Below are 21,612 nucleotides of genomic sequence, written 5' to 3'. Positions count from 1 at the left end.
CTCTCGGCGGGCACGGCCGTATAAGAAGCCAAGGGGGGCTGCGCTGCGAATCACAGCTGCACAACGAGCGCTGGAGGCGGCAGCTACATCGGAGACCTGGGTTTTCTCGTCCCCCCTCTCCTCCTTTTTTTTTTTTTTTTTTTTTTTTTTCCCTCCTCCCTTCCTCCTTCCCCTCCTTCCTCCCCCTCTTCCCTCCCCTTCCCTTTGCGCGGCGAGAGCCAGAGAAAACTCCCGTGCAAAGCCCGGTCGCCGCCGCACAGCCGGTGCGCTCCCGGAGCGGAAAGTTGCGGCACGCTCCGGCGCTCCGCTACCGCGGGGAGAAAGCTCAGGACTTACAAAACCCACCCGGAGGCGCGGGCTTAGACCTTCTGCACCGTTCTTCTCGCTTCCCGCACGGCCCCGAAGGCAGCATCTTTGTTTTGTTTTGCTTTTGCCCTCCTGCCGCTGCTCCTTTCTCCTCTCCGTGGGCGTCTGAGTGCCCGGAGCCGCCGGCGGTGCGCTGCCAGCGCTGATACCCAAAGCCGGGAGGCGTCGGGTGGCTCCGGGAGCCGGCTCGTCCCTGGCTTTGTCGCTGCGGTCCGAAGAAGCCCCAGAAGCCGGGAGAAGGAGGAGGCGGCGGTGGTGGAGGGGGGAGCGGAGGAAAGGAAGCGAGAGGCGAAGCGGAGGCAAAGTTTCTTTGGAATAGGGAGCGCGGCCAGCCCTCTACCAGGCTGCGCGCTGGGGCCAGGTCTCCAGCCCCCTCCGCCCGGAGAGGAGCCCGCAAGACAGCGATGGCCGGAGAGCTGAGCATCGGAGCCGAGCTGCCCACCAGCCCCCTGGCCATGGAGTACGTCAACGACTTCGACCTGATGAAGTTCGACGTGAAGAAGGAGCCCCTGGGCAGGAACGACCGCTCGGGCAGGCACTGCACTCGCCTGCAGCCCGCCGGCTCCGTGTCCTCCACCCCCATCAGCACCCCCTGCAGCTCCGTGCCCTCCTCGCCCAGCTTCAGCCCCACCGAACAGAAGACCCACTTGGAGGACCTGTACTGGATGGCCAACAGCTACCAGCAGATGAACCCCGAGGCGCTGAACCTCACCCCGGAGGATGCGGTCGAAGCCCTCATCGGCTCCCACCAAGTGTCCCAGCAGCTGCAAGGCTTCGAGAGCTTCCGGGCCCATCACCACCACCATCACCATCACCACCAGCACCACCACCAGTACCCCGCTGTCACCCACGAAGACCTGGCGGGCAGCGGGCACCCTCACCACCACCATCACCACCACCATCAGGCCTCTCCCACCCCTTCCACCTCGTCCAGCTCCTCTCAGCAGCTCCAGACCTCTCACCAGCAGCATCCCCCATCCAGCAGCGTGGAGGACCGGTTCTCGGATGACCAGCTGGTCTCCATGTCCGTGAGGGAGCTCAACAGGCACCTCCGAGGCTTCACCAAAGACGAGGTGATCCGCCTCAAGCAGAAGAGGAGGACCTTGAAGAACAGGGGCTACGCTCAGTCCTGCAGGTATAAACGCGTCCAGCAGAAGCACCACCTGGAGAACGAAAAGACCCAACTCATTCAGCAGGTGGAACAGCTCAAGCAAGAAGTGACCCGGCTGGCCAGAGAGCGAGACGCCTACAAGCTCAAGTGTGAGAAACTTGCCAGCAATGGCTTCAGAGAGGCCGGCTCCACCAGTGACAACCCGTCTTCCCCCGAGTTCTTCATGTGAGTGCTTAATAAAGTAATTAAAAAAAAAAAAAAAAAAAAAAGGCCAACAAAAAAAAAAAACCCAAGAAAAAGAACCCCACCCGACCCCTGACCCCCATCACCTTCCCCCCCCTCCCCCGCTCCCATCCTCCTCTGACATCTTCATCCATCTGTCTGCTTGACTAGAGAGAAAGAAGGAGAGAAACATAGAGACTTGATTTTTTTGCAGCATCCAGTCTTCTAGATTAGCTGTGGGAAAAGTAGGCTGGGGGTGGGGACGGGAGAGGTAAAGTGCAACTTTTCGACTTTGGTTTGCGAGTTAGAGAGAGGGACAGGAGAAAAGGACAAGCGAAGCGTTTTATAGATCGCTTGCTTGCAGAACGAGATGGACTTTAAGAGAATAATGACAGAAAAGGACAATGAACGAGCCATCTATAACACACTGCCTGCTTGGGAGGAGAGAGGACACATACAGCACCATCTCATGCACAATTTCCCCACTTGGAAAAAAAGAGAATAATTAAAAAGGACAATATATGCAAACTCTTCATATATTGCCTGCTTTGAGAAAAAAAGTTACAGGACTCAGATGGGACATTCAATCTAAGAAAGGAAAGAAAGAAAGGAGAAAAAAAAAAAACAACAACAACAACAAAACTCATCAGTTTTATTGCCTGCTTGATTATATAGAAAAATACGAAAATCTGCATTAAAAATATTAATCCTGCATGCTGGACATGTATGGTAATAATTTCTATTTTGTACCATTTTCTTGTTTAACTTTAGCATGTTGATCATCGATCATAGATTTCTGTTGTTTTGTTTCATCGGTAAGGAAAGCATCACGAGTTATCCGAAGTTTTTTACTGCTTGTGCAGTTTTGTTTGTTGGTTTTTTGCTCTCTTATTTTCTTTTATGGTCGTCGGCTTGTAAATATCTGCTACTTCAAACCGCACAGGAAAAGAAAACAGAACATAAAGCAAAGTAACATTTCAGCAGGCTGGTTGTACGGTTTGGTTGGTATTAAAGAGATAATTAAGGAGAAAAAAAAAAAAGTTACGGGCATTTTGCATTTAGAAAAAAAGAGAGGAGAAAAAAAAAAGCAACTTTGTATATCTGGTGCACTTTTAAGTTGTGTTTTTTTGTTTTTTTTTTTGTTTTGTTTTTGGTTTTTTTTTTTTTTAGTTTTCATTTTGGTTGTTGTTTGTTGGGGCAGAAGAAAGGGAAAAAAAAAAATAATAACAAAACCCGAACGCTTGGATGGCATTGACAAACCCAGAGTGAATGGTGAAGGTTGAAGGGGGGGTTGGGGGGGGGGGGTTTGAAGGGGGCTCTGCGCGGTCACTGCGCGCCCCGAGGCGGCTCCGCTCCGCTCCGCTCCGCACCGCGCACTGCGGGCGCTCCCTGGCGCTGTCAAGCTGGGTTTCCCAATGGTTTGGAAACGGCAACGAGGAGGCGACACCGCCGCTTTGAAGCGTATTTTGTAATCTGCTTCTCCGCTTCCTTATGCAGCGAGTGAAAGTTTTAGCCGAAATTTAATTTGCAGCTTGTTTCTTAGCGGTAGTTTGGAGTCTTATGGGTGTTTTTATGACTTTTTTTTTTTTTTTTTTTTTTTTTTTTTTTCCTCCTGCAGGTCAGTAAAAGGATTTACGTTGCACTGACAAAAATACCAAAATGAAAACTTATTTTTTAGTTTCCTTTTAGGATAGCTGGCACTGCTGGCCGGATGCATTTTAAGTTTGTATTAGTTTATAAATTAACAGTAATAACAAGATTGTAATGAACAGCATGGTGCTTGCAGTTTTAAATATTGTGGATATTAGTCATGCATCAGAAAACGATCTTTGGTTTTTACTGATTCAACTGTGTTGAAATCAAAACATTGCAGCAGCGGAAAAAAATAATTGTTTTTATTTCATGTAAAGTTCTGAAGGGATCAATTTCAAATCCTGCTTATGATATGAAAAATATTAAAAAAAAAACCTGGTCTATTGTAGTTTTATTCAGACTGGTTTCTGTTTTTGGTTATTAAAATTGTTTCCTATTTTGCTTATTAAAATCATTGAAATGGCATTTCTTGGAGGGATCCGCTTCTCTGCCGTCTCGTGTTCCGAAAAAAAGCAAGGAAAAAAAAAAAAAAAAGAGAGGTGATGACAAACTTACGGACGTGAAGCTCCCCTCGGAGCGCCGTCCGGCCCAAACAGCTCCGCTCCCCCCCCTTCCAAACCCCCCCGCTCCCAGCGCTGCGATGCCCGCAGGTTTCGCTGCCCCGAGGTCCGACCCGGCCGTGGCAAAGCGGGGCCGCCCCCACCCGCAGCGTTGGGCAGCGGAGCTCAGCACGTCGGCCCGCGGTCCTCCGGCCTGGGCGGCCCCGCTGCAGGGCACTGCGAGCGCTCCTGCTCTTCTTTCTTGTTTTCTTGCTTTCTTTTTGCATTAAAAAAGGAAAGGATTTGGCCAAATCTGCCCTTCCCCCTCCCCTCCCCATTCGCCCCCCTCCCAGTCCTTTGGGATTCACTTTCCTCCTCTCCATCTGCACACTTTATTTATTCTGACGCTCTTCCTTTTATTATTATTACTATTATTATTTTATTATTATCTTTTTAAGCGCGAGCGACGGGCGCTTTGCAAGACTTTAGATGTGAATGGAGAAGGAGACCGACCTCCCCCCGCCGCCCCCAGCACCCTTAGCAGCTCTTAGGGCAGATAATGGCCCTGTCCTCGCATCGCACTGGGGTGAGGTGTCTTTGGGGAACGGCCGCCTAAGGATAGAGTGTGGGGAAAAAAAACAAAAAACAACAGCGACTACGGTCCCCTAAAACCCACATCCCTTCTTAAATCTCATCCCTGCCCGCTCGGAGCTGGAGGGGCTGGCCGGGGGCCGGTCCCGTCTCCATGGGTCGGGCCTGGAGGAGCTGTTCTGTACGGGAATGGGACTTTGTGGAGGGAGAGGATGAGATCCTGGCTGCGCCTGCCTGGCTGTGCCTGCCTTCCTCCCCTCTTGCCAGCGAATGCTATGGCTGCAGAAAGCCTGAGAGGAATATTGTTTGTGGGAACTGCCACCGCATATTAATGTCCCCTCATGCATGCATTGAATAAATCACTGGGGCTAATTGAACAACAACAACAACAACAAAATAGGGAAATAGGCCTTAGAAAAGCCCTCCGGATTCCCACCGCTGAGCAGTGGCAGCGCGGGGGCAGCCCTGTTACCCGGTCCCCATCGCACCGCCGGTGCATTTGCAGCACCCGCTGCCGCTCCTCAGATTTAACGGAGCCCATTGGAAAGAAAAGAAACCGCAGCCAAAGCCCACAGAGGGCACAGCCGGGGCCGGTGGCTCCGGGCCACTCGAGGCTGCTCCCACTGCCCCGTACCATGTGTGGGGATCTGGGGCTTCTGATGGACCATGGGGCTGAGAATCGCCGGTGCCTGTCTGCAGTGCTGCCCGGGCCGGGGCTCTGTAGCAGTGGGGAGCGGCTGTCCGGGGGGGTCAGGGTGGGTAGGGCCTCTCTGAGTCTCTCCAGTGAGGGAGCTCCAGCAGCAAAGGGTGACCACCTGCATCCCAGCTGTTCCGCGCGTTGCCATCCCCGTGTTACGGCTTTGATCTCTCGCTGTTCATCATTGACCTCTAAAGTGCTGCTGACACTGGAGTCGGGGATGCAGAGCAGCTTCATGAATCGACAGGGCCGTCCCAGGTGCGGGTTGCCCGTGGGATTCTCCCCTATGGGGATGCTCGTTTTCCACCTGCAGAGCTGTGGAAGATCTGCGGGGAGAGAAGCATCTCTGCTCCCAACCTTTCTTCTTTGCCCCGCTCTGGACACACTGCTTTACCAGCCCCTGCTTTGCCCTTCTGAGCCCCTTCTTCCTCCACACATCTCAGTCCCGGCACCTTTACCCCCCCGAGGCTCGGAAGAGACTTCAAGCAGGCATGGAGAGCTGCAGTAGTGCCCATGGAGGGCACAGCTCAGAGAGGAGCACCTCCTGCTCCAGAGATCTGCCAGCCCTCCTTACCCATGAGACACTCCAGACTGAAGATGCTGCAAAAAAAGAAAAGAAAAGAAAAGAAAAGAAAAGAAAAGAAAAGAAAAGAAAAGAAAAGAAAAGAAAAGAAAAGAAAAGAAAAGAAAAGACCACTCCTCGGCCCCATCCGCTCCTTGTAGCCCCGGGGGCGAGGTGACAACGGGACAGGACAGGACCCCGAGCTGGACTCGAGGCGGTCCGTGCAGCCCCGGCCCTGGGAGGTGCTGAGGGCCCCGGGATATGCGGGGACAGCCGCTCCCCAGGCGCTCCCGCAGCTCCGCTCGCACTGCAGAGGCAGCCCGAAGCCCGGCGGCTCGGCGCAGCCCGAGGATGGATGGGGAGAGCGGCGGGGAGAGCTCGGGGTTTGCATCCCGGATCTGTCCTCCGGACGACGGTTCAACGGTGATCTCGTGTAGTGCAGGAGGACGATTCCCTTCAGTGCAAATCTTATTATTTTGTTTGATCTCGCAGTTTTGCAAGAGCTATTGCTAACAGCTGTGGAGAGATTTGCATCCCCCCTCCGGGGCAGAGGTGACTACTGGCTACGGCTGCTCCCAGAAGTAAACGAGGCACTCGAATAGGAAACACAATTGGCAGCAGCCCCCCTCCCCCATTTACTGACACCGAACTCTCGGGCTGTCCCTGCCAGCCCCACGGACAGCTTTAAATCGTCCCTTCCCTCCTGCACTCCAGGAGAACGTACAAAACTGATCGTCCCTAATTCCAAAACAGAGAAATCTAAGACCGAAAAAGACTTCTGGGACCGGTGACAGCTGCATCAGCCCAAGACTTTCCAGAGATGCTGAATGCCGGTGCCGCAGAGCACAGGAGTGGGCAGGAGAGATGCGTGATGAGGATGAGCCAGGGCTGGCGAGATAACGGTTCCCAGCTGTTTTAGGCTTTAGGTTGCTTTTTTTTTTTTTTTTCCTATCCTTTCCGTTTTCTTTTCCCCCTCCAGCTGGCGCAGTGCCCGCCCGGCTCTCGCAGCCCTCTCGCTGCCGCTGATTGACAGGCCGAGGTCAGGGATCGCTCTCCGGCGCTGCTGGTGTCGGGTTTCGGGGACTCCAGATAAAGCAGCTCCAAAGCTGGGCGACCCCTGCGGCCCCGCCGGGCCAGGTGAGCATCTCTCGGCTCTCAGCGCTGCCCGGCAGTTTTTTCTTTTTAATTCTCTCCATCCCCCCGCCCTCCCCCCCCACCCAATTTTCCCCTTCCCTTCCCTTCCTTTTCCCCTTTTCTTCATTTTTCCATTTTATTTTATTTATTTTATTTTATTTATTTTATTTTATTTTATTTTATTTTATTTTATTTTATTTTTTCTTCCTCCTTATTTGGACAAGCTTCAGTTACATTTCCCTTCCCTTCCCTTCCCTTCCCTTCCCTTCCCTTCCCTTCCCTTCCCTTCCCTTCCCTTCCCTTCCCTTCCCTTCCCTTCCCTTCCCTTCCCTTCCCTTCCCTTCCCTTCCCTTCCCTTCCCTTCCCTTCCCTTTTATTCCTCTTTATTTTCTCACTGTTACAGTAAGTCTGAAGTTACACACACACAGGCACACACTGCACTCTAAATAACTCATTGCATAATGCTTCATGGTGTGTTCTGTGCTGTACCATGCAGTGCTCTGTTAGGATCCCAAACTGGACTTTTGCTTTATGTAAGAAGGAGAAGAAGAAGCAGAAGAGGAAAAAAAAGAAGAAAGAAAAAGTTTCAGTACTTTAGTTGACTTAAATGGTGACTCTTAGCAGCGAATTTTTGAGCACAGCATAAAGTGCTGCAAAACGTTTTCTTGCTGTTGAATCCAGGACTCCAAATTTATACCTGTGAGCCACCCCTGCCCATCATGGTGCATGGAAGTGTTAGAAAATACACTGTGGTGTATTTGAGAGCTGTGGTACAGCAAATCCTTAGCCTTAAACAGAATTGCTCCAGTGGGGACTTCGTGCATTCATAGGTCTATCAGGATAAGGCTGCAATAAATGTATTGCAGCAAGGAGGGAAAATGGCATTTCATGCAAAGAAAGCGGAGCGTTTCCTACCCCACAGAGGTTGCCATTAGGTTTTTAAGACAGTTATCCTCTCCCATATTTTATTTCCCCTTTTAAAGTTCCACTGTTTGTCTTAAGGCACAATGCAGAACACTGCATTTCCACTTTATACATGTGTTCTTTTAAAAGGTTTGTTTAGATAAGGAAACCAATGCTAACTGTTCTCACTTGAAAGAAATTAAATATATAGAATGCTAAGCCGCTGCTAAAATATATAAAAAAGACTTAAATTAATAATAAGAACTTGTTCTGAGGCAAAATTCAATTTTACTTCCTATTATGCAATCCTTGCATGTAAAGTTGCTTTAATGCAAAATAGCAGCTCATCAAAAATTCTGTTTTATTGGTATCAAAAATTTATGATATCCTGAGGCATGAGGGGCAGAGAGCAAGGGAGGAAAGCCGTGTCCTTTCACCAAGTTTGGCTCTTTGTTTAAAGAAACCTCTCAAACTTCTTTCTCCCTTCTGCCATGCTCTGGGAGGCAGCGGGTGAAGGTTTATTCCAAATATCCCAAATAGCAATGGCACTGCATGGATACAACACATCATTCTGTGAGCTGCAGATCCCAACACAGTGTGGGGAGCTGGGAAGACGTGTCTGCACACATACAGTGATGGGCTTCTTTCTAAACTTGGGTGTTTTCATTCAGCATTGCAGTGATGCAGACATATTGCAAATGCGTCGCATAGCTGGTGCCTGTCTGTGATGGCTGAATCCTGCAGCCTCCCACCAGCAAAGCAGATCTGATTCTGCTCTTCCCACTAATGAGGCACTTCCAGGAAGGCTTTATAATGGATATTAAATACTCACTTGCAAAGGTGTGGTGTGCAGTGTGATTTTTTTTTTTTCCAAAGTGTTGCAAGAAATCAGCGCCAAGCGTCTGAAAGCTGCAGGCATGGAATTAAACAGTATTTGATGCCTCTCCTGTAGGGCTGGTGGAAACGATGGAGGTGGCCCCAGTGTGAGTGTCCTTGGGCAGCTGGGGAAACTGAGGCACAGAGTCCCATGGGGATCTGGTCCCACAGTGCCATCACAGCGGCAGCACTGTGTTGTCACTCATAGCAACGGGTGCTGAGCGCATGTCCTTGTCAGTCTGTGTGTTAATGGGGCCCATCTCATCTGGTGGTAGTGGAGCAGAAACTTCCCTGCTGGGTCAGGGGACTTGTTCAGGAGAGAAGTTACAGAGGGCAATAAACCTGCACCTTGGACTTCTGCTAACTGCTTCTTCCTTGCTCTGTGCTATGGTGCAGCTATTGCCTAAAGCCTTTGCAAACACGAGGAAGGGAACACACACTACACCACAAGCACGTCTCTGAGCCAACGCAGGCCCTTACAGCTCTCTGGATCTCCATTTCCCCACTCTTTAAGGTGGCCAAAACTGTAGGGAAAAGGGTTTTGAGTCCCAAATCTCTCTGTGTGATTCTAAAGGAGTGTTTTTCCTCAGGGTGGGCTCTGTGTTGCACAGCATCCAGCTCCGCGTGTTGTGTTAGAGCAGTGCTAACATCAGCTCCAGCACTGAGCAGTCCCGTGGAGATGCTGAAGCAGAGAAGCACAAGGTGTGTTCATACATCTGAGCTATAGGACTGTTAGGTTCTCCTAGACACAGGCTGTCCCTGTTTTCACCATCAGCCACGGATCAGGTATTTCTTTCTGGGTGCTGCAGGGATAAGGCTGAGCTAAAGGAGCACACCCTGATCTCAGGTATGGGGGAAGCAAAAATCCATGAGCTGCAGTGGTGGTCTGAGGTGTGACAGGTTAACCCACTCCTCAAAGGGACAAAGGGGGTAGCGAGGATGTCAGTGGGAAATGATCTGGGCCACGTATTTCCAGATGCTTGCTTTTCCCATGACAGCCACCCAAAAGAGCAGGATTTCTATTAACGCTATCTTTTAAAAGAAACAGAGAACCATAGAATTGTTAAGGTTGGAAAAGATCTCTAAGACCATCTAGTCCAACCATCCACCTAGCACCAATACCACCCACTGGCCCTGTCCCTAAGTATCAAATCTCCACAGTTCTTGAACACCAAAGAGGCCCTTCTCCATAATCTGTTTTCAATTGAACACTACAGTAAATACACGAAGACTACTGGATCACATTGTTTACAGATGAAGCAGTTTAAAGGTGAAGTTATATCTCGTTTAAATCTTCTGTGCTTTGAAATGAAAGGCATTTCTGGAGCAGCTGCTGGAAAACAAGAACGCCAGAAAAAAAGAAAAAAGGAAGAAGATAAAACATGGCACTGTGAGGGTTAAGCAAGGTCCTAGGATCCAAGTAAATATTTATAAGAGTGCTCAAAGAGGGGGGAAAAATCTCAATATAACCAAAATATAAATCACAGTGCTTTATGTTAGCTGTCAAATTATTCTAGCCCCTGCATTCCAGTACTTGCTCTACTGGTAATGTCACATACAACATGTGGGCTTATGCCTTGGTGCAGGTTTGGCAGGTAATTAAATTCAGTGGTACGGAGGTTTATATAGACTCCCTCCGATCCCCTGGAAGACAAACAACCTGTTAGCTGCAAGCAGAGAGGGTGCAAGGAGGGATGGGAGAGGATCCGGAGCAGGGCAGAGCAGGGGTCTGGGGCTGCCTCTGAGCAGGTTAACTCCTTGGTGCCTCTGTGTCCTTCGCAGGGAAATGCAGCAGAGGCTGAGGCAGCAGCCAGGCATTGGCCAGAGGAAAATAATAATAATAAAAGCAAGCCCTGAGGGCAGGTAGCCCTCGGGTCAGGTTTGCCTGCATTCTTGACCTGGGGGAGACTGTTTGTTCAGGATGTCAACTGGGTGGTTGGGTCTTTGCCCCAGCTCTGTGTGTTGCAGACTGCAGCCATGACACAGGGACTTACTCCTGCTTCCAACCTGAGGTGGTCCCAGAGGTGCCCAGCTCTTTCCCTGCTTGCCTGCGAATGATGGCCAGAGCCTGCATCTCCCTTGGCCTCCCAGAGGGCAGTCATCTCATAGCCCAGGGTGAAACTCATTCAGAGAAAAGAACCAGAACCAAAATCCAGGGCTCAGCCCCAGTCTGCTTTCTTCTTCTCCTGGGACTTCCTTGCTTAAGCAGGTGGGAAGGGGAAGGGAGGTGCTGAGCTACCCCTCCTATTCCACCCTTTGCAGTCAGATATTCTCTCCCATCTCCCTGAGCTCTTCTCACCCGGATGCAGCAATGTGTCCTTGGCTGGGCACAGGGCTGCAGGTTCTGTGCTGGGACATGGCTGCAATGTTGGTGTCAGAAGCAACACCGTCCCCCTGAACCATGGAATCAGCACGGCACCGAGCAGTTTGTCAGCCCTCCCTCCATCCACAGAGATGGGGACAAAGAGTAATCCTTTCCTGTGCAGGTTACGTTTCACTACCTGTCTGTGAAAACTTCCAGAAGGAAAGTCAAGCTGTAGAGGGGATGTCCATCCATGAGGATAACCCCATTATGAACATTGTTCTGCAGGGATTGGTGAACAAGCACCAGCTGCTCAGACATCCATTTGCTTAGAGGTGAGAGCAACCATTCATCTCACAACCTCTTATGTTGATTTCTGTCTACCTCCTTTCCTATCTCCTCATCACACACTGGACCTGGGAGCCAGGCTTTCCTGAGTTATCCCACTTTCCTGCTATTCAGCCTGGAACATGCTGGGCTTGATTCTGATAGCATGGACAAAAAAAAAACAAAAACACACCAAAAATGCTAAGCAAGCGGAGATTAACTTCTGGAATTACTTAGGTCCATTGAAGTGCCCCAATCAAACAGTGATTTGTCTATCTGATAGGAGTTCTGATAAAGTTTTCAGCAATTTGCAGTAACTCAATGTGAAAGGGGAAGAAGCAGAAGGCTTCCAAGCAACATGCTGCAGATGGGGAGTTTTGGAGGAAGGCAGAGAAGCCCTCGTTAGACATCTGCCAGCCTGCATGGAAGGCTCTGGTGATTTCCCTCCTCTGAGGAGTTCCCCCATGCAAAGACATCCTCCTGCTGCTGCTAAAGCCAACCGGAGGACAGAGAAAATCCCTGGAGAGCAGGAAAATAGTTTCCAAAACAAGTTCTTGCCACGACAAGTGGCAGGGATTGAAAGAAAGAAAGATCCCAAGGAAAGACACTGTTGCCTCCCCCATAAGGACTTTGCCCCCATGTCAGAATTATGCAAGCTAGAGCACAGTGCAATGCTCGGTATATTCAAGATAGTTGTCAAGAGCAAAGTATAAACATTTCCAGCAAATGCACTTAATAGAAGCTTGTTTGCCAAGTGCTGCAGCCTCCTTTCTTGGTTATGACAAGGAAAAAGCCTTTTTGATTAATTGGGGAAAAATAGCCCTTCCCCTTCAATTGAAAAAAACCCAAATCTGCTGGATGTGAGGCTATTTCCAGCCTTCTGCTTCGTGACGATCTGCTCTAGCAGCACTGTATCCAGAGCTCAACACAGTCCTCCACCATGCACTCATTTCTACAAATGCTCCCAGTGGGAGCGCAGCCCAGATCCCACATGGGCCTGAGCTGATCCAGCTAATGAGTGAGCCTGAGCTGAGATCCAAAAGGGATGCAGAATGGAGCAGGACTCCCCGTTGTGCACCAAACACAGCTGCATTCCTGGGAGGATGGAATCTGTGGGAATTTGGCTGTTGGACTTTGTTGGGAATGAAGTTTCACTCCAGTGTGCAGTGGGGGTGAGGTGCCTTCTGCTAGGAGACAGTTGCACACGGGGAAGAGAGGCTTTGCAGCAGCAATTAAGCTATAATCAGTATCTGCCTTTGCTTGAATCACTTTGCTCCACCCTGAACATGCAGTACAGCAGGGCTGGGAGCTCCTCCAGCCAAGAACTTGGGACTCCAGGGAAGGGGTGTGTTTGTTCCTCCGCTGAACTAACAGCTTCGTTCCAAAAGCAACCTTGCTTGTCTTGAGCTACTGTCGCCAGTTCAATATGCCTCCAGCAGAAAACAGAAGCTTCCTGTGAATGAAAATCATCATCTTTCTGAATCTGTTTTAATTAACTAATGTGCCCTATAGATTTGTGCTTTTCCCTTGAAATCTCTGTTGGCTTCTTTAATTGCCACTCTCACCAGCATATCTTAATTCCCCCTCCCCAGACTGCAATTGCCTTTTCCCAGGGCTCTCTCGCTGAGAACGCCCATGAGAGCTTTCCTTGTAGCCAAGCACAGGAGGAGCTGCTTCCACTGCAGAACCCACAACCAGATGCACATCTACAGAAACCCTCCCTGCCTGCAGCCCCCCGTGATCCCACCCAACGGAGCTGCTGGCTCTGAGCTCTCTCACCCAGCTTCCTACTCAGAGCAGGTTTGCTGCCAGCATTAGATCAGCTCAGCCGTGATGCTGCCTTGAGAAGTCCCAAAAACATCTGGGAGCAGAGACCTCACCACTACTCTGGGTATCTGTTTTGCCCTTGTTCTGCTAACTCTATCCCTAGGAATTCACCCATCTTCAAAGCAGCTCTCTCCCACCAGTAGAACGATGACTTCACGATGTTTTACAGTGTGCCACACCCCCTGTCAGTTGGGGACCTGAGTCCTAGATACAAGCCAGAAGTTGAACACCTATAATGGGAACTAGGAACACTCAGTCTTCTGTTTAGATCTTCAAAACCCCCACCAGACTGTTCCTTAAACCGACCATCTGGAGGCACCTGCAGAGCAGTTCTTCAGGGCCCAAAGTTCTGCTCCGAGACAGCCAGAAGCAGCTCGCTGCCCAATTCCAGCTGTGGCCTCATGGACATACTTGAAAGTAAGGTATTCTGTCTCTCCGGGATGAAAGCTCATGTGTTCTCAGAGCATTCCATAAGCCCCACTCAATGTGCAGTGTGATTTATGTACTGAGTGGATGTGTCACGCTCTACTCATTCATTCTTACATGTGTGTTTGTAAGTACTTTCCCCCTCTGTGGCCCGAGTTATTCTTCCCAAAGCAGAACAGCTTTGACAGAGCAGGAAAGCAATGGTGCCAGGCATCTCTGGCAGTGTGTGCTTGCACCCTTGGGTGCAGAAACAAATCCAATCCCTTCCTCTTTCTCCCCAGGCAGGCAGTCAGAGCTGGGACCTCTGTTTGAAAGGAGAACTTTGGATGTACAACTGCATCCTGCATGTGTCAGGGAGGCAGATGCCCAGGTAGTGCTGGATGGGCTGGATAATCCCAAAGATACAATGGTTTAAATTATTGCTTTATTTCATAGAATGACAGAATCATTGAGGTTGGAAAACATCTGTAAGAGCACCAAGTCCAACCCCAGCCCACCCCACCATGCCTACTGATTGTGTTCTTCAGTGCCACATCCCTACAGCTCTTGAACACCTCCAGGGGTGGTGACTCCTAACTCTTGCTTGTTGCCTGGATGGTGGCTGGGCTCATGGAATAGCCATGAGCTTTAAAGTGAAAATGCCCACGTCCTCATATTTTAGCCACTAATTAAAAGCCTCAAGGTTGATTTGGTTGCCATCAAGTCCACACACACACACACACACACACACACACACACACACACACACACACACACACCACACAGACAAAGGATCCAAAACTGCAAATCAGAGGAAAATGAGGTTCCAGACCCAAAACAGAGGGCAGTTTTTTTTTGGTAAAAAACACAGCTAACATGATTGGTGATTGGAGCAACTCACGTAGGGCTGTAAATGGATATTCCATTGCTTGGAAATTGTAGGGAAAGACTGGATATTTTTCCAAGATTCATTTTAATCAAATTAGGAATTAATCTAGACATGTCCTACGCTCCATTATACATATTAAATCAGATTAGATGGTCACAGTGGTTTCTTCTGGTCTTACAATCAATGAAAAAATGTAATTGTGGCGATAGTGAAACAGTGAAGAAATATACCACTGAATAAGCTGGGAAGCTAACGGACGTATGAAAATATTATGAATTTTAGAGCTTATATAATAGATTGCATTCACTTCAGCAAGAATTCCTCCATTGTTGTTTTTTTTTCTTTCCACATTTAATTTAAAGAGGCAATATCCTTTTAAGCATTCATTCTGCAGCAGGGTAGATTAAATTTAAAATAGAAAAGTGCTGCAGAATAGATTTAGGGATGTTCAGGGCTGGAGGACAACTTAATGAAGCAGAAACTGAAATACCATACGTCTCCAATAGCTTTAATTTATACAAATATTATCTTTGTGTCTTTCATAACATGATGCAGAGGAGCTGAGAGTACAGTGTAATTCCTTTGCTTTTCGAGACAATTTTATCCATTTTAGTACCTGGGTTTGAAACCAGCCCAATTCAAACCAAAAGAGCTATAAAGATTTTTGCTCTAATTGCTGAAACAGGCTTGCACATATAAAATCAGTTTAACGGCTGGAAAAGGCTGCATGGTGTATAAATAGGGATGGGTTCCAGACCACCTCGAGCCCGGCTCTGGCACGGTGACTTGGAGCCATGGGTGCTGCCATGCACAGGCTGCTCGAGATCAGGACACCAATCAATCAGGAAACCCCCCTGACACAGGTGCATAGGACCATACTCAGGTGTGCATTTGCTATTTTTCAGCTTTTCTTCTTATTAGAAGGTAGGTGGGACTGTCCCACACGGCAGGAACTGCACCCAGTTGGGTCCACTATGCCTGATGCTGTCTGTCCCCTTGGTGGCCCTATTCCCCACAGCACGTCTCCCCTTTCCTCTCAGCCTTTCTGCGTGAATGTAAAAGTTGTCAATGCTTTCAGGTTCAAAGCTGTCTCTTTCGGTCAGTGTGACTTCCCAGATCTCAGCATATGTCTTCATCCACTCTTTAGGATAACAGAGCTGCTTCTGCTTCCAGCTTGCTGTGTGATCTTGGTTAAGTCAGCCTCTCATCGAATTAGTTTTCTTCTCTGGGAGGCAAAATATCATTTACTAACCTCTGAAAAGGGCTTTGAAACTTAAATAGGAGGTATCTCATGTTTAGCACTTATTTATTCACAGATGTTTGGATCTGCTCAAGACTTGCAGAACGGGGCTTTTCTCTTTTCACTCAGTATATCAGAAGTGGAGAGAAAAAAAGAGAACGATAAAACGCTGCTGGAAGACATCTTCATTCTGAATAAAAGCAGAGTTCGTTAGTGAAGAGGGTTCATCATTTCTTCATTCCTCACAACATGCATTTTCATGATTGGTTACAAGTCTGGCATTGCTTCTCCCTTCATATGCTGCCAACAGTTTTCTGTGATCTTAATTCTTCCCCCTCTGTGGAAACCTAAGGAAAAAAAAAAACCCGTATATTAGTCTGCAAGCATTTGATTGACACACAGATTAATGTTACACAATTAAGGAGTGTTATCAGGTGAGTGCTTCAAAAATCACAATATTTCACAGGCAGGCAGGCTTCTTGACACGATGGTAAGTAGAAATACTTTATAAAAATTATTTAGAATCACCATCTATCATCATGAGAAACCTTGTGTTGTGCTAAAATAATTGACAGCTTGATAGCTGTGAAATGTTCCCAATCCAATAAAATACAACATAGTTTTTCCAATAACAACACTTACACACAAGGATTTACAATGGTTACCAATTTATTACAAAGATGATGGAGTTCTAATTTGTGAGCAACTTGAATGTATCTCAACTCTGTGATCAGTGTCCTTCAAACTATTGCTAATCCAGTCATTTCTTTCATGAATAAACGAGCTATGAATATGCATATTAGATGTAGCACAGCATGGGCTGCTCTGCCACCTTACATCCAGAAGGTCATGGACATAAATTTTCTCAGATGCTAAATATTCCCTCTACCTCAGCTAGGTATCGAGCAGCTCCCCACTTTTCTAATGCTGTTTAAAGGAGGTGTAATTGGGTAGAAACCCTCACGAACTCACTCCCTGGTGGGTTGTGTGGGAGAAAGTGGAGCTTGAATTAAAAGGATGGGATTGGAAATGAAGCCGGCAGGCACTCATCACAGCTCATCCATCAGTGAGCATGAATCTAATGGCTCTGGGTCCTAACGGTTCCTTTTCAGCAGCACCATGCAGTACCTCAGCTGGGCTCAGGAGACTGGCAGCACTCATCTCACTGATCTACCTAAGCTGGGCTCAAAGGAGATCCTCTCCTGCATCCTCTGCTCAGCGATCTTCAAATAAAGCCCCAGACTGTTGAATCAGACAGGCCTCTTGGAACTGCCGGAGGAGGCAGTTAGGAACTTCTTCCTTCCCTTCCCTTCCCTTCCCTTCCCTTCCCTTCCCTTCCCTTCCCTTCCCTTCCCTTCCCTTCCCTTCCCTTCCCTTCCCTTCCCTTCCCTTCCCTTCCTTCCCTTCCCTTCCCTTCCCTTCCCTTCCCTTCCCTTCCCTTCCCTTCCCTTCCCTTCCCTTCCCTTCCCTTCCCTTCCCTTCCCTTCCCTTCCCTATGCAGACACCATGCAGAGTGTGGGCTTCTCCTCTACCCAGGAGAACTAAAGAGCAGATCTGGAAGATGAAACACCTGTTCTGTTCACTCATTTCCCTCATGTCCTTGGAGTTAAGCAAGCTAATTCAGATCTTGTTAACCAGAGGTGTAAGCCGCAGAGAGACTCTGACATTGGCGGAGGGTAAAGAAATCAGGCTTCTGCTGATGTTTAAACAACCAGACAAAACGCCATGGATGTTCCTGCCTCAGAACTCTTCTTGTGGCTACAGGAGCACCAACAGCAGCAGTAAGATCTGTGGCTTTTCACACACATTTTGCTTAAAAGAGAAATACCTTGGACTGTCACTTGTAGGCAAACGTTTCCTTTCAGCAACCAACCCAATATTTCCAGCAAGTATCAAGTACCAGCGATTTCCTTTTCCCACCCTGCCCCCCAAATTAACAAGAGAGAAAGAACATAATATCCTAGAGTAACAATTAACCTTCAGCATGCTTCCTTGTCACGCAGTGTATGCAGATTCAGGAGAAAGCAAAGCTCAGATGAATGCACACTGAAGTACTGTCCTTTCCGAATCCTACTAGAGGACAGAGGTTTATAAAGGAGATCATGCAGAAACTGGGCCCAATTCTGCCATAGGCTCTTGTGAGGCATGGGGTGAATGTTGTTGCTTTCCCAGGTCTCACCGGCTTGGACATTCGACAGAAATTTACCTAGCCACTGGGTTATTGAATACTTGTTTATAACTACACATAAACAACTGGATAACTCAGTGTAATTATATATACATGTATATATCTGTGCACAGTTATAACAAAAATAACTACAATTGTTTGCAACTGCCTAACGTTTTTCATGAGGTCAGCTCGATGGACTTCGAAAACTCCAATTTGGATGTAGAAAATGCGACTGGGGGTTTTCCAGCAGTAACTTGAGGAGGGAACAAGGGTAGAATGTCTGCTTCCCACCCAGCACGGCATAACTTTGTTCCCCAGCAGTGAAAATTCACTGCTCAGACTGTAGCAGTTCTTGTCAGAGGATGCTTCTGTAGTCAGAGCTACATGTTTTTGTTTCCACTGTTGTGTGTAATTGTTCCAAGAAGAGAGATATTACTGTATGTTATTAAATTATTTACATGGTATGCAGGATTGGATGATGATTTCCAGAGGAAAGAAGCCCAACAGCCGTCAGGAGCAATTCAACGTATCTACTGATCTTAAATCCAGGCAGTGGGCTGGTTCCACCTCCACATGAAATAAATCTGGGCAGGTCAGGTTGGCTTTCCCCCCACTCCCATTTTAAACCCAACCTGGTTTAGTCCGCTTCACTCAAATAGTTCCTTTCACATGCTGCTGGCAAGAGCATCAAAACGCTCGCTGGGCTTGTATTACAGCTGACAAATCACGGTAATTTGTGATCAGAGCTACTGCAGTTTTTCAGAGCAACCGGTGCAGCCACAGGGGCTGAGCATGACTGGCTGCCCTGCAACAATTACCTGCTGGAGTTTCTGAGCACTGCCAAGTAATTTGGGTTAACAGCTCTTTTCTTTATAGAGGCACCTTGCAAGACAGGGCTGGTCCCACAGTGCATCAGCTTGGGATTGGGCCCAGAGAGAGGAGGAGCATTACCCAGATTAAATTGGCCACACATGTCTATGATGTCAAGAAGATGGTTATTGTCAACAAGAACCAAAGAAGGCCAATTTAACAGCACTCTGAGCATAGAATCATAGAATAGTAGAATCACAGAATCATAGAATCATAGAAACATAGATCATAGAAGCAACGGAAAAAAGCCATCTTAGAATGGCTTGGGTTGGAAGGGACCTTGAAGATCATCCATTGACCAAGAATGTTTCGTCAGTGGAGGAGGTTAGCCTTTGAAATTAAAAGGAATAGGAGGGTCCAAACTAAAAGGAATAGGAGGAACCTCAAACTAAAAAACGGCTTTCAGACTACAAGAGAGGAGATTTAGATTGGATATAAGGAAAAAGTTACTTACAATAAAGGTAGTGAAGCACTGGCACAGGTTGCCCAGAGATGAGGTGGTGCCCCATCCCTGCAGACTGCCAAGGTCAGGCTGGATGGGGCTGTGAGCACTGATGAGCTGTGGGTGTCCCTGTGCACTGCAGGGAGGTTGGGTCAGATAATCTATAAAGGTTCTTTCCAACTCAAACAGATTCTATGACCCTGTCCTGCTGTCTGTCTGCACAGGCACCTGCTGTGCTCCACTGGTGGATGTGAGTGGTCACAATTCCCTGTGCGGGGGATGACACAAGCTGCCCTCCAGCATGTGCAGCTTTCACCTCTGCCATCATTTTAGAGCTGGCAAAATCACACATTTCTTTTAAATTTCTTGAGACATCAGTGCTGGAGAAACCTGAATCATCTACCTATAATGAATAGAGCAACTTTCAGCATCATTTCGAGGTACAAGCATTAGCTCTATTCAGAAGTTTCAAAGCCTCTTTTTCTAAATTTAACCACATTTCAAAATTACTGGAGGACAACCAGTCACAGTCTGGATTCCTCATTTGATTTTGCCCTCTCTTTTTAAGAGTTCCTTTATTTGTCTATAGTGGAGGAGAGAGTACTTTCAATGTGATGTATTTTGATTCTTCCCATTTTACAATCTCGGTTTTCAGCTCGCAGCTCCTGGTCTCTTCAAGAAGAGTTTCCAATACTTTAACGAACTGATCTATTGTCTGCTGGACTGCATCTTCAAAGGCTGCCTCACTTCAGGGGAACGGGGCTGGCAGCTCTATTCCAGGAATTTTGCTGCAGGACACAAAGATCTTTTGTGGGCACTTTGCTCTTTTTCTTTCTAGGATTCCTTACTCTGAAATGGAAGTAACTTAAGAGAAAAAGGAAAAGTACAGGAGTGCTCTTTGTGTATTTAGCTAGCTAACTGTCTTGATTTTATGAACAGTCTCATGATACTTGGTATTTTTCTTAAAACTTTAGACCTTGGAGTCATGTGTATAATGCAATCTCAGCATTAATTGAGAGCCTTCCAGACTGCATGGATGGAGGAAAGCCTGAAAAGCATGAACCTGGGGAGCAGAAAAGAAGAGCCTCGAGTCTGCTTTTCATCAAACTCCCATTTTTTGAGCTGAAATCCCAATTCCTGGAGGAACAGGAAAGTGTGGAGACAAGATGGCAGAGTCCCTTGGCTCAACATTGAGCTATGATAACTCCTCCACTGAAACACATCCTTAGGAACTCAACTCTCTGTTTTGATTGTGTTAGGCTAATTGGAGTCAGAGGCCATTCAAACTTACAATAGGAAATGAGATTTGGGGAAGACTGACTCCCAGGAGACAGGATTAAAAGGGGTTTCCTTGAAACCCAGTCTGTCTCTCGCAGACTGTGAAAGGTCTCGGTGCACCAATTTTAATCTAAAAATAAAATCCTAGGCCAAGAAATTAAGCAGAAGAAAAACATTGTCACTAACTCAGCTGAGAAGAAAGGAATTGTAGGGATTCTTGAAACTGGAGGTCAGCACCCAAATTTATCATATCTGAGGGTTTACAAAATTAATGACTATGAGCATCTTTTGAGAGCATCTGTGATGATGCAGTGGCACAGCTGTCCAGGGAGGTGGTGGGGTCACCATCCCTGGAGGTGTTCAAGAACTGTGGGGATGTGGTACTGAGTGATGTGACCAGTGGGCATGGTGGGGTGGGTTGGGGTTGGACTTGGTGATCTTAGAGGTCTTTTCCAACCTTGATGAATCTGTGATTCTATGTTCCAAGCCACCAACAAGCTCGTGGCAATGGCAGTGCTGCCAATTTCTCCTCCCATAGTTGGGATTTCAGGTCAAGGATTTTGGGGTCAAATACAAATACAAAAATTACAATAAAGGTAGTGAAGCACTGGCACAGGTTGCCCAGAGATGAGGTGGTGCCCCATCCCTGCAGACTGCCAAGGTCAGGCTGGATGGGGCTGTGAGCACTGATGAGCTGTGGGTGTCCCTGTGCACTGCAGGGAGGTTGGGTCAGATAATCTATAAAGGTTCTTTCCAACTCAAACAGATTCTATGACCCTGTCCTGCTGTCTGTCTGCACAGGCACCTGCTGTGCTCCACTGGTGGATGTGAGTGGTCACAATTCCCTGTGCGGGGGATGACACAAGCTGCCCTCCAGCATGTGCAGCTTTCACCTCTGCCATCATTTTAGAGCTGGCAAAATCACACATTTCTTTTAAATTTCTTGAGACATCAGTGCTGGAGAAACCTGAATCATCTACCTATAATGAATAGAGCAACTTTCAGCATCATTTCGAGGTACAAGCATTAGCTCTATTCAGAAGTTTCAAAGCCTCTTTTTCTAAATTTAACCACATTTCAAAATTACTGGAGGACAACCAGTCACAGTCTGGATTCCTCATTTGATTTTGCCCTCTCTTTTTAAGAGTTCCTTTATTTGTCTATAGTGGAGGAGAGAGTACTTTCAATGTGATGTATTTTGATTCTTCCCATTTTACAATCTCGGTTTTCAGCTCGCAGCTCCTGGTCTCTTCAAGAAGAGTTTCCAA

The 21,612-nt window shown here is 47.8% G+C and overlaps 1 protein-coding gene across 1 annotated transcript; it reads left to right on the top strand.

Moving 5' to 3' along the window:
* The first annotated feature begins 176 nt into the window (after window positions 1-176).
* Window positions 177-3,757, top strand: MAFB (MAF bZIP transcription factor B). Its single transcript, XM_085241480.1, has 2 exons — window positions 177-1,702; window positions 1,914-3,757. The coding sequence occupies exons 1-2, from the start codon at window positions 771-773 to the stop codon at window positions 1,972-1,974; spliced, it is 993 nt and encodes a 330-aa protein (XP_085097606.1). The 5' UTR covers window positions 177-770; the 3' UTR covers window positions 1,975-3,757.
* Window positions 3,758-21,612: the final 17,855 nt, after the last annotated feature.

The sequence above is a fragment of the Meleagris gallopavo genome, chromosome 22 (genome assembly GCF_905368555.1).
Source record: "Meleagris gallopavo chromosome 22, MGAL_WU_HG_1.1, whole genome shotgun sequence".
NCBI lineage: Eukaryota > Metazoa > Chordata > Aves > Galliformes > Phasianidae > Meleagris > Meleagris gallopavo.
Note: the sequence above shows the minus strand (reverse complement) of the source record. Positions and strands in the feature narration are given on the sequence as shown.

What these genes read in the sequence shown, in the direction of transcription:
- MAFB (XM_085241480.1), top strand. Translation starts at nt 771, where the DNA reads ATGGCCGGAGAGCTGAGCATCGGAGCCGAGCTGCCCACCAGCCCCCTG. An exon ending in TCTTCCCCCGAGTTCTTCAT is followed by an intron (nt 1,703 to 1,913) that starts GTGAGTGCTTAA and finishes ATTTTTTTGCAG; the next exon opens with CATCCAGTCTTCTAGATTAG.